Source organism: Haliaeetus albicilla, chromosome 10 (assembly GCF_947461875.1).
Source record: "Haliaeetus albicilla chromosome 10, bHalAlb1.1, whole genome shotgun sequence".
Classification (NCBI taxonomy): Eukaryota; Metazoa; Chordata; class Aves; order Accipitriformes; family Accipitridae; genus Haliaeetus; species Haliaeetus albicilla.
The window spans coordinates 25,754,027-25,768,357 of NC_091492.1; the positions used below are offsets into that span (position 1 = coordinate 25,754,027).

General features: G+C 44.3%; 2 protein-coding genes across 2 annotated transcripts; both read left to right on the forward strand.

Moving 5' to 3' along the window:
- Window positions 1-3,146: 3,146 nt before the first annotated feature.
- On the forward strand, window positions 3,147-3,843 carry LOC104322687 (feather keratin B-4). The gene has a single exon (XM_009925991.2). The coding sequence runs from the start codon at window positions 3,162-3,164 to the stop codon at window positions 3,492-3,494; it is 333 nt and encodes a 110-aa protein (XP_009924293.1). The 5' UTR covers window positions 3,147-3,161; the 3' UTR covers window positions 3,495-3,843.
- Window positions 3,844-10,820: 6,977 nt separating this feature from the next.
- Window positions 10,821-13,960, forward strand: LOC104324552 (scale keratin). Its single transcript, XM_069793118.1, is given in 2 exon segments — window positions 10,821-12,275; window positions 12,277-13,960. Coding segments are annotated over 2 exon segments (573 nt in total). The 5' UTR covers window positions 10,821-11,987; the 3' UTR covers window positions 12,562-13,960.
- Window positions 13,961-14,331: the final 371 nt, after the last annotated feature.

Below are 14,331 nucleotides of genomic sequence, written 5' to 3' on the forward strand. Positions count from 1 at the left end.
CGAGCAGTATCCCAAAGCATTCAACTCCTGGGATGAGGAGACTGAGCCAGGGAGGTTAACTTGACATATGAACACCTTCAGGAGAGGACTTGTGATTTTTTTTATCATCACTATACCTTTTAATGAGTTTGTTTTCATAACCACATGCTTCTCTTATGGTCAATAGATAGTTATTGCTATAAAGGAATGTGTTTTTTAACATTTTGATACAGCAGTAGTGTGTCTGCGTGTGTGCCTCAGTAAGAATATTGGGGAAAGACTGGTAAGTCTCAAGGGATAGGAGACCTTCAGCCAGTAGTGTCACTGATGGGGGTCATCACACACCTAAGAACATCCAGTGACTGATGATTAGAATGGGGTTTTAAACATGTAATTTTGTGCAAATACTTATTTGTATTTTAAGTAAAAAATGGAAGGACTCCAGTTTGTGACACCATATAATGTGAGGAAGTTTGTGAAATTCATTAGTAATCCTGGTCGCAAACCTGAAATGCTGATCATGTTCAAATAGTGTCACATACCTTCACATTTTCTGATAGTGTATTATTTGCATGTCTGAGCCATTGATGAAAATGTGTTGTGAACTTTGAAGACTTTTGTTCTTCAAAAGTGTACAATCAGCATTTATTTCCCAGGAGATCTTCATGAAGATACTCACAGTTCAGAGATAATTTGCATGTCTCTAGCTAAGTGATTTAAACATTAGGGGAGGAGAGGAGAGATCGGAATACTGATCCCTGCCCTAAAGTCTGCTTATGCATTATATGCAATTACTTTTTAATCTAGAAATTGTCTTTGAAAAAGAAATTGAATTGGTGCCCATAACAATGTTCTTTAAGACCATGTAAAATGAAGACAACATTATTTGCTTTCAAAATAGGAAAAAAGAACAAGAATATTATAAACTTCTGTAAGTAGCTACCTTTAATTTGGAGTATAATTTTGTATAATAGTGCAAGACACAGTAGGGTAAAATAATAATTTAATGGCAAATGTAAAACTGTTTGGCGTCTTTAATGACCCTATAGGTAAGCTTGTGCGAGACTTTGAGTGCAAGTGTCTCGACTAGCCTAAAATTCACATGCATCCTCAACCTGACCTGAATTGTTTTCCTGGAGTTTGATGTAAGAAGAAAGCTAAAACTGCAGACTCCTTAGATTAAGGACTTTGACACTCAGTTCCCAAATTGAAGAGCTGTGTCTCAAATTCCTTCATGGAATTGTAGTAGTTTAATATTAAATGAACAGATCAGACTGCTGATACCCTTTCATCCTGTCTCCAATATCAAGAAAGTAAAACAATATGTTCCCTCAAATAATCTGTTTCCCAGAAAGTACCTTTGAGACTGGTAAAGTGTAATCAGCTCTGCTAAGTGCTTTCTGTAACAGTTTATTTTCTGAACTTGTGCAGCTGTCTGGCTGTTTGAGAGGAATTTGGCAAACCTACAGTCCAATTCAGAGTCAGAAATAGTAACTTCTGGCCTTTTCACAGTGAGATGTGTCAAAAACTCATGCTCTCCATGAAGAAGGAAGGGGGTTTTCACAGGATACTTCACATGCGTCTTTCCTAATGTATGTATTCATCTGTGTCAAATGATGTATATTGCATATATTGTGCTTAGGATGCAAAATAATTTCTTTAGTAACTCAGATGAATCAGTTGATCTGGCCAGGAATTAACTGGGCTCATAAGATTTTAAGATAAAAGAAACGTCTATAGTGGAATGCATATATTATGGTGAGGAAATGAAATCAAGGCAATAAATACAAACAGTGAGGAAAAAGTAAATCATCTGCTGGCAATATTTTGCATACAAGAAGTCTTTAGCAATTGGCTGGTAAATAGCTGCATGCACAAAGTATGTCTCAGGTCCTCAGGCACTCTAGGACACAGTATAAAAGCCAGCACAGTAAGAGTTGCTGCCATCCATTTCTTCTGTTTTATTCTCCTTGGTGAAAAGGGTAAGTCTGAATCTGCTTACTATCTTTCAATGTCCTGAATTGTTGCCTTCATTGTATTTTATTTTTACACTGTCTTGTCTATAGCAGTCTAAGGTTTATGCTCTTTATCAGTGTGTGTGAGACCTGAAAGTAACTCTTTCTCTAAAAGAAGGTAGCTGTTCTTTGAAGGGTGGCAGTTGCTGGATGCAGGACTTCAGACTCATTTTTCATTTGTGTCACTGGATCATTCAGTTCCAAGATGTTCAAATCTCTACATGTGAATTGCTCAGCAACTAGAAGTGGATGTGGTGAATTGTACAGAGATTTTGGCTTTCTTGGAGCTTTTTCTGTACATAGAGAAGTAAGTGGGCTCAAATTTTCAAAAGTGTGCTGAACATTATTGAAAGTATATCCCCTCTTCCACCAGGATACCATGAAAATAATCCTTCTCTGTTGCTATGTGCTTTGCACCAGAATTATTTTAATAATCTCTTTCTAAAATGCTCTAAATACTTTGGCACTAGATTTCCATTGCAGCAACTCAGTAACCTATGCCTGAAATATCCACAGTAAAGCTTCCACCTGTTCTATTTGCTTATCAAATGATTTTGGACACTGTCCACTTCTATTTCCCCCCCTTTAGAAACAGGCAGAAAGTTGCTTTCTCTGTAAGACTGATGTAAGAAGAAAAAAGCACAAAGAAAAGGGGAAGATTAAATAAGAATTAGGCAGAATATTTGTTCTTTTGCTGTTTAAGAGACAAGCTCATCTGTGGGGAGGATAACAGTTCCCTTTCACAGGTGAGTGTCACATTATTAGGTTATACTCCTCAATTCTACCTGCTGAGGAATTTTTTCTTCTTCCCTCTGTTGTGGGGTAAAGTTTCTCCTAGCCGTATCATACAGGAGATCTTAAGTCTTGTCCCTCACTTCCCCCTTATTGCAGGGCTGCACACATCCTGGAGGAGTGTTGTGGGAAATGAGCTATCAAAGATTGCTCAGGAGCACGTAGAGCTACTCTCTGTAGTGTAAGACGAGTTTGGGTTTCATTGAAGTCTCCTTTCAACCCAAGACAACTCATTATTCCATTCTTCACATAGTTTCTAGCTAGTTTCTTGTACTCTCCATTATCTTAGCAGCTTAATTCCATTACTATAATTATGACTTCTTTCTTGTTTTTTCTTCCTTCCCTGTGTTTCAGACTTAGCTCCATCCCGCAGACATGTCCTGCTATGACCTGTGTTCTCCCACTCCCTGTGGCCCAACCCCACTGGCGAATAGCTGCAATGAGCCCTGTGTCAGGCAGTGCCAGGATTCAACATACGTGATCCAGCCCTCTCCTGTGGTGGTGACCCTGCCCGGCCCGATCCTCAGCTCCTTCCCACAAAATACCACAGTGGGATCCTCAGCATCTGCAGCTGTAGGAGATGCTCTCAATGCTGGCGGGGTCCCTATCTCCTCTGGCAGCTCCTTGGGGCTCGGGAGCCTTGGATATTCAGGTCTAGGTGGCCTTTATGGGAGGTCCTACCGTCGTTACAACCGGTGTGGGCCATGATGAAGTCTTGGGGAAAAACCACAAAGGAACAACGAGAAGCTTAAAAGTGTGATCCGGATGCAGGACTGAGTTCATGACCATGGCCATATGCTTGCTGACCACCCTCAGCTTTTCCCTAAGCTAATGGGACTGCAGGAGCTTGGCATTTCTGATTTAATGCCTTTCTCTGTTATCAATGAGGTGAAAAATGTAACTTTTATTGTTGCATGTAGGAGTCGGGTGTCCAGCTGTAAAGCATTACCTTGAAATGGATGATTAGTTTGATCCATATTCAACCCTACTGCTTTCTTATGCTGTACATTTTTTTTAATTTCTAGTTCTCACTCATTAAATTTATGGTGCATCGTAATATGCGTCTTGCAATGTTCTTCCTCTCTCTTCCTCTTTGGAGCCTTTTGTGGGAGAAATTTGCCTGTGTATAAATTCTCAGTACCAGGCAGATCTTCATTTAAATCATACCATACCAATTAGTAAGGAGGTAATCATAGATAGATGTAGCAATGGGTAATACCCCTTTTTTCATAGATATATTTTCCCTCAGTCACACTTCTTTAAGTACAATATGAAACAATCATTCCTGGCTAACAAACAATAAATGGGGAGAAATAGGTGGGAAAGGTAACACTGTCTTACAGGCAATATATCATTTCATCACTTGGTATTCCAATTCATTGGAGCTCATAAAATCTCAGCAATCTCTTGTAGCGTTCGCTGCATATCAGGGTGCCACGATTAGATCACTGGTCGGCCCGGACCAGGGAAAGAGACAGATAACACACACAGTGTGAGCGCCAACTTCTGCCTTTTATTGCACAGTTGATTCCTTTTATATTAACAAGGGTAGGCGGGGTTGCAGATACGTCATAGGGCTGCGACTAACCCTCCGTCTTTCTGTAACATCGCGAGATCTTCCGGACGCCGAACCCTACATCTCCCCCTCCCTATGACTAACTAGTTTCTATTGTTATGAACAGCTTCACACAAAGAACTAACTGTGTAAAGTACTATAAACATAAGCATATTTCTACAACTAAGTTTAAACACTGTATCTTAAACACCTGTAAATGTCCCATTTACCCTGCAGAGCAAGAAGCTCCTTTATAGAAATTCACACAAGTGATAAATGGAAAGTTAAGGCTAGGAAAGAATTACTTCTATTACTTTATAAAGTTTATCGTTGGTGCACTGATGTTAAGGCTTACTGTCTAAGGCACTCAGATTCCCGGCTGTGAGCTCTGACAGCCAGATCCCATACAGGCATGTACTGATGGACTCTGAGAGGGATGTCATCCAGATACACATCAGGGCCCCTCAGTTGGTTTTGCTTGCCCCTGTCAGAAATTTGTAGCGGATACCCAAGGTGTCACAAGCCAGGAAAGGATGACAGTGATCTGTAAGAAAAAACACTCAAACACTACGAGGTTAGGGCGGGACAAACCATATGACTAGGGACCCATTTCAGTAGCCCTTCAGGAGTCTGTAGGCAGGCATACCCTCGCCCGAGACAACGCAGCTCAAACGGCCCATCCTATTGGCGTGTCTGAAGGTCACGCACGTGGACCAACGGGTAGGGGCCTTTCTCTTCCATGTTCGTAAAATGTCATTGCACCGCCATCTGTTCCAGGTCCCCGCAAACTGTCTGATTTAATGAAGTTAACGCAGTTAACAGAAGACGCTGTGTACAGAGATCAGGTGTGTTCTCCTGTAACCAGGAGGGCTCCTCCTGCTCCCCCTCCCTAAGCCGATCGAGTAAGGTCTTTAAGGTTCGATGTGCTCGTTCTACAATGGCCTGGCTGGTGCTATTATGAGGGATGTTATGTATAAGGTCAATACCCCAGATCGTACAAAACCGTTTCACCTTTTCCCCGGTATAAGCTGCACCATTGTCCGTCTTAATCTCTTTAGGCACACCCAGCACTGCAAAAGAAGCGTGAAGATGTCATTCAATATGTAAGGCCTTTTCTCCAGTTTGTACTGTGGCCCACATGGCAGCAGGATAGGTATCAATCTGCACGTGCGCTCGTACCCAAGAGTTCTACCAGAGGGGCCATATCGTTATTAGTGATACCGCAAAGATTCCGCACCCACTGGATATCTCCCACAAGCTTCCGGACATCATGTACCGTTGAAATTTCTAACATTGCTAGCATCTATGTGCCACCTCAAATACTTCCAAGGTGCTGCCTTTTGCACCTTTTCAGGAGCAATTATTACTCCGCGATGGCTTAAGATGTCCTGCAATTGAGTTAAAATTTCATCCTGTGGCAAGTTCCTTCCCCCTATCAAAATGTCATCCATATAATGATAAATAATTAACTGAGGAAACTGCTTTCTTACAGGCTCTAATGCCCAGGCCACATATACCTGACACATCGTGGGGGAATTGCGCATTCATTGCGGTAACAGGACCCAATGGTATCTCTTATAGGGCTCTGCCTTATTAATCGATGGTACCGAAAAGGCAAACTGTTCAGCGTCATCTGGGTGCAAGGGAATGGTGAAAAAAACCAATCCTTTAGATCGATAATTAACAAATCCCATTCTTCTGGAAGCATAACTGGAGACGGCAAACCCAGCTGCAGGGCTCCCATACTGTCCATCACTGCATTCACAGCTCTGAGACCTGCGGTTTCCCTGTGGAGCCGAATCCATCATCTCCACGTTGTACTTCACCTGGGTTCGGAACACATGACCTGAATGGAACTAATTGTGCTATTCTGGTACCTTTAGGAATAGAAACAGGAGGGATTAAAACATGAATCATAATTTTCACAGTCCCACAATAATCTGCATCAATAAGCCCTAGGACTACCACGATTCCATATTGACTCACAGCATTCTTTAATTTCTCAATGACCTTCCAGTCAAATGCCTCCTTTTTTTTTTTTTTTTTTTTGCTCCCCTCCAATGCCTCTCCCTCTTGTCCACAGCAGCTACTGCAGGCGGCTCCACGTCTATCGCGGGCACAGTTGGTTTCACTGTCTCTAGTTCCAAGAGGCGGGATGGATGAAAGGACAGTGGTGGGGGCACGGATGGTTCTGCCCAGGGGCCGGCCGCGGCCGTGCCTGGCGGCGGCCATTCCATGGCCGGCTGACATGTGCCGCTGCAAGTGGGCGGGGGGGGTGGAAAAGGAGGAGCCAAGGGAGGGGCCGGAGGAAGTGCTGGAGGGGCTGCAGATGACGGCTCAGTGGGCATAAGCTCAGGCAAAGGCTCAGAAGGCTCAGTCTGCTCTCCCGGCAAGGGCGCCTGATTTCCCCCCGCGGCGGGGTGTTTCCTCCTCTGCCACAGTCTCCAACCCCCGCTGCCTCCCAGTTATCACCTCCGCGGGTGGCTGTTCCTCCTACTATCTCAACTGACAGTATAAATCTTCCCCGACATCCCCGCCTGGAACCCAGTCCAAGAGGCACTCCCCCAAGTTCCCCCCGAACCACCCGCCGCAACCCCCACCATGGACACTGCGGAGGGGGCACATCTGTCCCCGCTGGTGCCATCCCTACAGGAAAAACCTCGTCTCTGCCGCACCCTCCGTGTCCATGCCCTCAATCAGAGATGGACCGCTCTGTGAGCCCCGCTCCACAGCTGCCCACTCCATCTGAGTCTGACTTACTGTCCCTGGGGGCACTGTCTCCCGTTGTTCCTAAGGCGGCGCCTCATCCGCAAACAAAGCAGCTCACGCTGCCGACCAGCACGCCCCAGCCTTCCGTCCTTCCGTAACCACCTTCTCCACTTTCCCCCAAGTTTGTAATCGTTCAGCAGCTCCGCGGTCGCCCGCGAGCGCAGATTGGAGCACCAGCTCCCGAATCTCTCCCCAATTTGGGGGGCTTAAAACTTTCTAGGAGAACCAAACGCCTCCCCAGTGCCACATCCATAGGATGCATTCGCCCGCCCGTGGGGCCCCTCCCTATCGTTCCATGGGCACCCACCTCATCAACCAACACCTTCAATACCTCAATCACTTGCGCAAGCTTCATCGTCGCCTAGTGTGACCGATCACGTTGGGGTCACCGTTATGTAGCGTTCGCTGCATATCAAGGTACCACGATTAGATCACTGATCGGCCCGGACCAGGGAAAGAGGCAGATAACACACACAGTGTGAGCGCTTCCGCCTTTTATTGCGCAGTTGATTCCTTTTATATTAACAAAGGTAGGCGGGGTTACAGATACGTCATAGGGCTGCGACTAACCCTCCGTCTTTCCGTAACATTGCAAGATCTTCTGGACGCTGAACCCTACAATCTCTGGTATTATTTTCATACTAACTTTTTATATTATGAAGAGGATTTTGCCATTAACAAGTAATTGCAGTAAATATGAGGAAGAACATTTAAAACCCAACAAAATAAAAAAGAAATCTATGATTCTTCCTTTGTTGTCTTGCTAGTTTAGGAATGCTGCAATTACGTGGTAATTGGTTGCTAAATTATGTGGTGATTGGGGGGCTTTTGGGGTGTCACCAGAAATCCTCAGAGCAATAACAATTACCCTGCCTGTTCTGAACCCTAGGGAGGATGATGACTGCTAAAATGCTAAACAAACATTCATTAACACAATACTGTTGATGCCTTAACCCTTTGGGGGCAACCTGGGGCTGGGAGGCCTCTACAGCGCTGGCGCCACCCTGGTGTGCTGAGTTAATTTATCAAACAATCTGCCCTCCTCAATCTCTCTTTAAAATGTGGAATGAAAGTTTAATTTGGATCGTTTGGTATTAGCTTTAGACAGAGACCTTGTCAACAGTTCTGGCTATATCAATAAAGCCTTTTCTGCCTCTTTGGAGGTGTCACTTAGCCCAACCATTCCTCTGTTAACCTAGTGTCATCTGAATTGTCTCAGAAGACTTGAGAGAAGGATGTTGGGAGAGGTTTCAATGGACCAATGCTAGGTCCACTTGGGTTGTAGTTAATATTTCTAGTGATGATGGGACTATGTCATTCCCCTGTATTATTTGACAGGTGCAGTAAATCAGACACAGATCTCCCTGCCTGGATTATAGGTAAAATGAAAAGCTTAGAGCACAAGCTAAAAACTTTGCTAGGGCTTACTCCTTTCATGCTGTTATTAGCAATAGTGATATCCCATCAGGAGTGAGCCTGCATTGTGTCAGCTCTTTGCTCTGCTGTATAACAACGTTTGTAGACCCTAAGCCAACTGCAAGGACAACTTGTGTCCTCTCAGAGCCAAACTTCTACGTCATGTTGGATGACCTTGACCTGGTTTGTGCATGTGGCACCAAAAAGGGTTCCACACCATGTAAGTACTACCTTGAACATTAAAATGGGACTAACATGACGTACGACTCTTGTTCTGGCTTTCAGTCAATGACTGTATGGCAACCCTTCAGCTGCAAGTTCCCCAAATCCCCTAAGATGACAATCAGAGATGACTGATTGTCATCAGCAGTTGTATCCCACCCACACTAACATTTGGGAGGGAGAGTGCTGAGGTGGCAAAATTAAAGCTCCCACCATCATATTTGTTTTGTAACAAATTAGGACCAGAGTCACAAAGGGTGGCTTAAAGAAGCATATAAAAGCTCATATCACCTGCAGCCCTTCTATCCACGTCTCTTGTCTCAGTAGTGAACAACGTAAGTGTGATTTCGCTCATTCTTTCTACTACTATTAGCATTTACTTTAACAATGTTTTTGTCACAGAGATGATTCCTGCATGTGTTTTTACAGACTTATATCCTTTGTTTCCTTCTGAAAATGTGTCTTGGTCCAGATGTGTTACCGAAAAACTCGGAATAAAGAACTTATCAACACCAATTTAGTGTAGATAAGCAGACACTTCTTTATTAACGGCCGGGTGTGCGGGCGAGTCCTCTCACGAACCACGCACCCCTGAACACCAAAATCATACACCTTATATTAAACTTATTCATACATATTCATTAGATTTCCGAAAAATGTTATGCATATTCATTAGATTTCTGGGAAGTTATTAGCATATGTAAGTGTCCTTTACGCAGGCGCAGTGAAGGTCTCTGGTGGTCTTCAGAAGCCCTCTGGTGGTCTTCCATAGTCTTCCTCACTTTGTCTTATAGTTGACCTTTCATGTGATTCTGCGCAGTACGATTTTTGCCATCATGTATTAGATTTACATAAAATACATTCAATGTTAATTCTTGAATTTAATATTTCTAGTGATTGGCCCTCAGTCTCACCACCTTATCAATATTCTTATACTAAAACAATCATTGGTTAATCTCACTTAACTCTACTGATTGGAATTCTCGTTAATTAGATCGAAGTAAATCTTTACCAAAGCTTCCGTGGTTAACTGATTTTAGACAATACTCGAATTCTTATAGTTACACATAATACATTTTCTTAAGTTCCTAAGTTCCTATTAATTTGAAATTCTGACATCTGTTATCTGAGTTCTAAATGTTCCTACTAGATGATTTTAACCAATTCCTCCGGCCTTGGTACAGGGCTATACAGGGGATTTCACAGCAGCTGTTAGTTGTTGGTTAAATATATAGAATGCAATATATAATTTTGCTAAAATATTTCTTATTGTTCCATATTCCTATTAAAATTAAATATGATTAATTCTAGCTAATAACAAATCAATAACAGATGCAGCATCAAGAATCACTGCATTAGGACAGGAAGTAGATGTCCAAGGTGTAGAAATACTTGGGGTGACTTATACCTCATAAAGTCTGAATTAATACATATAGCCAATAAGCCTTTTCTCCAGTTCCCGTTGGCTTCTTTTTCACTCGATCTCACAATTTGTGAGTGTGTCCTTGACAGTCCAAGTTGATACAGGCAGATCTGCCTGTCTAACTTATCCAGTACTGAATTTCTCTTTCACATCAAATTAATTACAAAGGTGATCATGATGAGATGAAAGAAAGGATTTTCCTGGTTTCAGCTGGGATAGAGTTAACTGTCTTCCTAGTAGCTGGTACAGTGCTATGTTTTGAGTTCAGTATGTGAAGAATGTTGATAACACTGATGTTTTCAGTTGTTGCTAAGTAGTGTTTAGACTAAAGTCAAGGATTTTTCAGCTTCTCATGCCCAGCCAGCAAGAAAGCTGGAGGGGCACAAGAAGTTGGCACAGGACACAGCCAGGGCACCTGACCCAAACTGGCCAACAGGTTATTCCATACCATGTGATGTCCCATCCAGTATAGGAACTGGGAAGTGGGGGCGGGGAATCGCCACTCAGGGACTAGCTGGATGTTGATCAGCTGGTGGTGAGCAATTGTACTGCGCATCATTTGTGCATTCCATTACTTTCATAATTGCTGTTGTCATTTTATTAGTGTTATCATTATCATTATTAGTTTCTTCTTTTCTGTTCTATTAAACCATTCTTATCTCAACCCACGGGTTTTACTTCTTTTCCCAATTTTCTCCCCATCCCACTGGGTGGGGGGGAGTGAGTGAGCAGCTGCGTGGTGTTTAGCTGCTGGCTGGGGTTAAACCACAACAAGGATAAAGGTTGAGTTGATAGAAGAATGATTTTTATTTGTTATTGTGTATAAATTTATCTGTTTCCCTGTTAACTTCTGATATTTCAGACACTGAGTCATTGCTTAATAATCTTGGTTCATCACGTCCCAGCCCAGTTCTATTATTTGTTTATTTATCTTAAAACTCCTTACTGCTGTGCATTGCAGACTCACAGCCATCACAATCATCGAATCATAGAATCATTTAGGTTGGAAAAGACCTTCAAGATCATCGAGTCCAACCATTAACCATGCCCACTAAACCAGGTCCTGAAGTGCCCTGTCCACTCGCTTTTTTAATATCTCCAGGGATGGTGACTCAACCACTTCCCTGGGCAGCCCATTCCAATGTTTGACAACCCTCTCAGTAAAAAAATTTTTCCTAATATCTAACCTAAATCTCCTTTGCCTCAACTTGAGGCCATTTCCTCTTGTCCTATCTCCAGCCACCTGACAGAAGAGACCAACACCCACCTCACTACAACCCCCTTTCGGGTAGTTGTAGAGAGCGATAAGGTCTCCCCTCAGCCTCCGCTTTTCTAGACTAAACAACCCCAGTTCCCTCAGCTGCTCCTCATAAGACTTGTGCTCCAGACCCCTCACCAACTTGGTTGCCCTTCGCTGAACACGCTTCAGCAACTCAATGTCTTTCCTGTAGTGAGGGGCCCAAAAATGAACACAGTACTCAAGGTGCGGCCTCACCAGTGCCAAGTACTGGGGAACAATCACCTCCTTGCTCCTGCTGGCCACACTATTTCTGATACAGGCTAGGATGCGATTGGCCTTCTTGGCCACCTGGGCACACTGCTGGCTCATATTCAGCCGGCTATCAACCAGCACCCCCAGGTCTTTCTCTGCTGGGCAGCTTTCCAGCCACTCTTCCCCAAGCCTGTAGCGCTGCATGGGGTTGCCATGACCGAAATGCAGGACTCGGCACTCGGCCTTCTTGAACTTCATACGATTGGCCTCAGCCCATCGATCCAGCCTGTCCAGATCTCTCTGTAGAGCCTCCCTACCCTAAGGATGTCTTGCTACAGTGAGTTCTGCAGACCCTGTGGGGTGACCTGTCCTCAGCCAATTGCCAAGAGCTACAATGAGCCATGTGTGCAGCAATGCCCTGACTCCAGAGTAGTGATCTTCCCTATGGTGACAGTCCCGGGCCCCATACTCAGCTCTTTTCCTCAGGAGAGCATTGTGGGATCATCAGGCCCAGCCTGGTCGGGGAGTTCCTTTAGTTCCCAAAGCTCCTGGGGCTATGGGGGCTCCTTGGGCTTGGGGAGCTACGGGGGTTATGGGAGCTCCCTGGGCTTGGGGGGGTTCCTCTGGCTATGGGGGCTCCCAGGGCTATGGGAGCCCCTTTGGCTTGAGAGGCTATGGAGGCTACGGGCGCTCACTTGGGTATGGCTGTTTCCAAGGTTATGGAGATGATATGGGCTATGGGAGCTCCCTGGGCTGTGGGGGTCAACATGGGTCCAGTGGCTTTGGCAATTTTGGGAGGTCCTACAGCTCTGGCTTCTCCTCCTCTGGCATGGGATATTACCTCCCTGGTGCCCAGAGGTGGGGCAGGTCCCGCTGCAGGAGCTGTGGGGCTTTCTAAAGCCCCCAGGATGGCACCCAGAACCAGCAACAGCCCTGAAGCAAGGACCATGGCATGAGGATGTGGAGCAAGAGCCATGGGGACCATCAGCATGCACCAGCTGCCCTGGCATGGAGCCAGGAGGAGGCTGTGTGTGCCCAGCAGCCCACTATGCTCTGCCATAGTGTGCCCCAGCTGCATGGCTGAGCCTCAGTATCCCCTGCATCCCCCCATCACCTCAGCTGTCCCCTGGGTCCTGAGCAGGGCACTGGTACCAGAGCGTGATACCTGCATCACGCATTTCCCCTTGTATTGCCTTGATTTTCTGTATTTGGCTGCTATACTTCTCTTTCACATTAAACCCCCTGGTGTTGCACAAGAGCCTCTCTGGTTTTCATTTGTCCTTTAGCCTCCTCTTGGAGCAATATTCACTCCTGTGCAGGGAAGATGTGCCTGGAGACCCTTAGCAGTCCAAGTTTCATGACAAAAAATGAACTTTGTTTCAGTCCTTCCTGCAGTTCTTAAGTGTTTCTTTTTTTTTTTTTCTTTTTGCAGAACTTTATTCAATGGATACGCCACAGAAGTTTTCTATCAGTGCAAAGTGATCTAAAAATGGCTTGAAAATAGTTTTCTGTATTCATACCATTATGTTGAAACATGTTCCATGCACAGATTTGCTTTCAGTTTAATTCTACAATTAAATTAAAAAATGCAAATACCTTATATTGAGAAAATGAAAATTTTCCAGTGAGGAGCAGGAGGTTCCTTTCTGAGCAGGAAATATTTCAAGGGATTTGAAATTGATTCCTGGTTCTCACTGACCTGTTTTGTACATTTTCCTTTGAAGGGGTGGTTTCCTGAGCCATTGTTCATAGATGCTATGATTGGATGTAAAGGTTGAATTGAGCATTTTGCTCAGATGAGTTCACATACTCTACTCTCCTTGGCAGAAGAGCTCAATTAAATGATGAAGAAAATGTGGGGTTTTTTTCTTAGCTCTAAATACTCTTCTTACCATAAAAGAACAGTAGCCAAGGAAACAAGGGGAAAGCCCCATGAAAGGTAGGAGTAGGATTTTGTCCTGGTTGCAGCTGGGATAGAGTTGATTGTCTTCCCAGTACCTGGTGCAGTCCTATGTTTTGAGTTCAGTATGAGAAGAATGTTGATAACACTGATGTTTTCAGTTGTTGCTAAGTAATGTTTAGTCTAAAGTCAAGGATTTCTCAGCTTCTCATGCCCAGCCAGTGAAAAGGCTGGAGGGGCACAAGAAGTTGGGATGGGACACAGACAGGGCAGCTGACCCAAACTGGCCAACGGGGTATTCCATACCATGTGACGTCACATCTAGTATATAAACTGAGTAGGGGGTGGGGGTGTGTGGAATCGCCACTCAGGGATTAACTGGGAGTCAATCAGCGGGTGGTGAGCAATTGCACTGTGCATCATTTGTATACTCCAATACTTTTATTATTACTGCTGTCATTTTATTAGTGTTACCATTATTAGTTTCTTCTTTTCTGTTCTATTAAACCGTTCTTATCTCAACCTACGAGTTTTACTTCTTTTCCTGATATTCTCCCCCATCCTACTGGGGGGGGAGTGAGTGAGCGGCTGCATGGTGCTTAGCTGCTAGCTGGTGTTAAACCATGACAGATTTCTGCAGGTTTTATGAACTGCTTTGTCTGCCAGTGATGGGGATGGAAACCTGATACCAAAGCTCCACTTCACAATCTGTAAGACTGTTAACAGTGACACTTAGAGTTAAGTCACACTTAAAAGCGGTGCAGGGAA

What these genes read in the sequence shown, in the direction of transcription:
- LOC104322687 (XM_009925991.2), top strand. Translation starts at nt 3,162, where the DNA reads ATGTCCTGCTATGACCTGTGTTCTCCCACTCCCTGTGGCCCAACCCCA.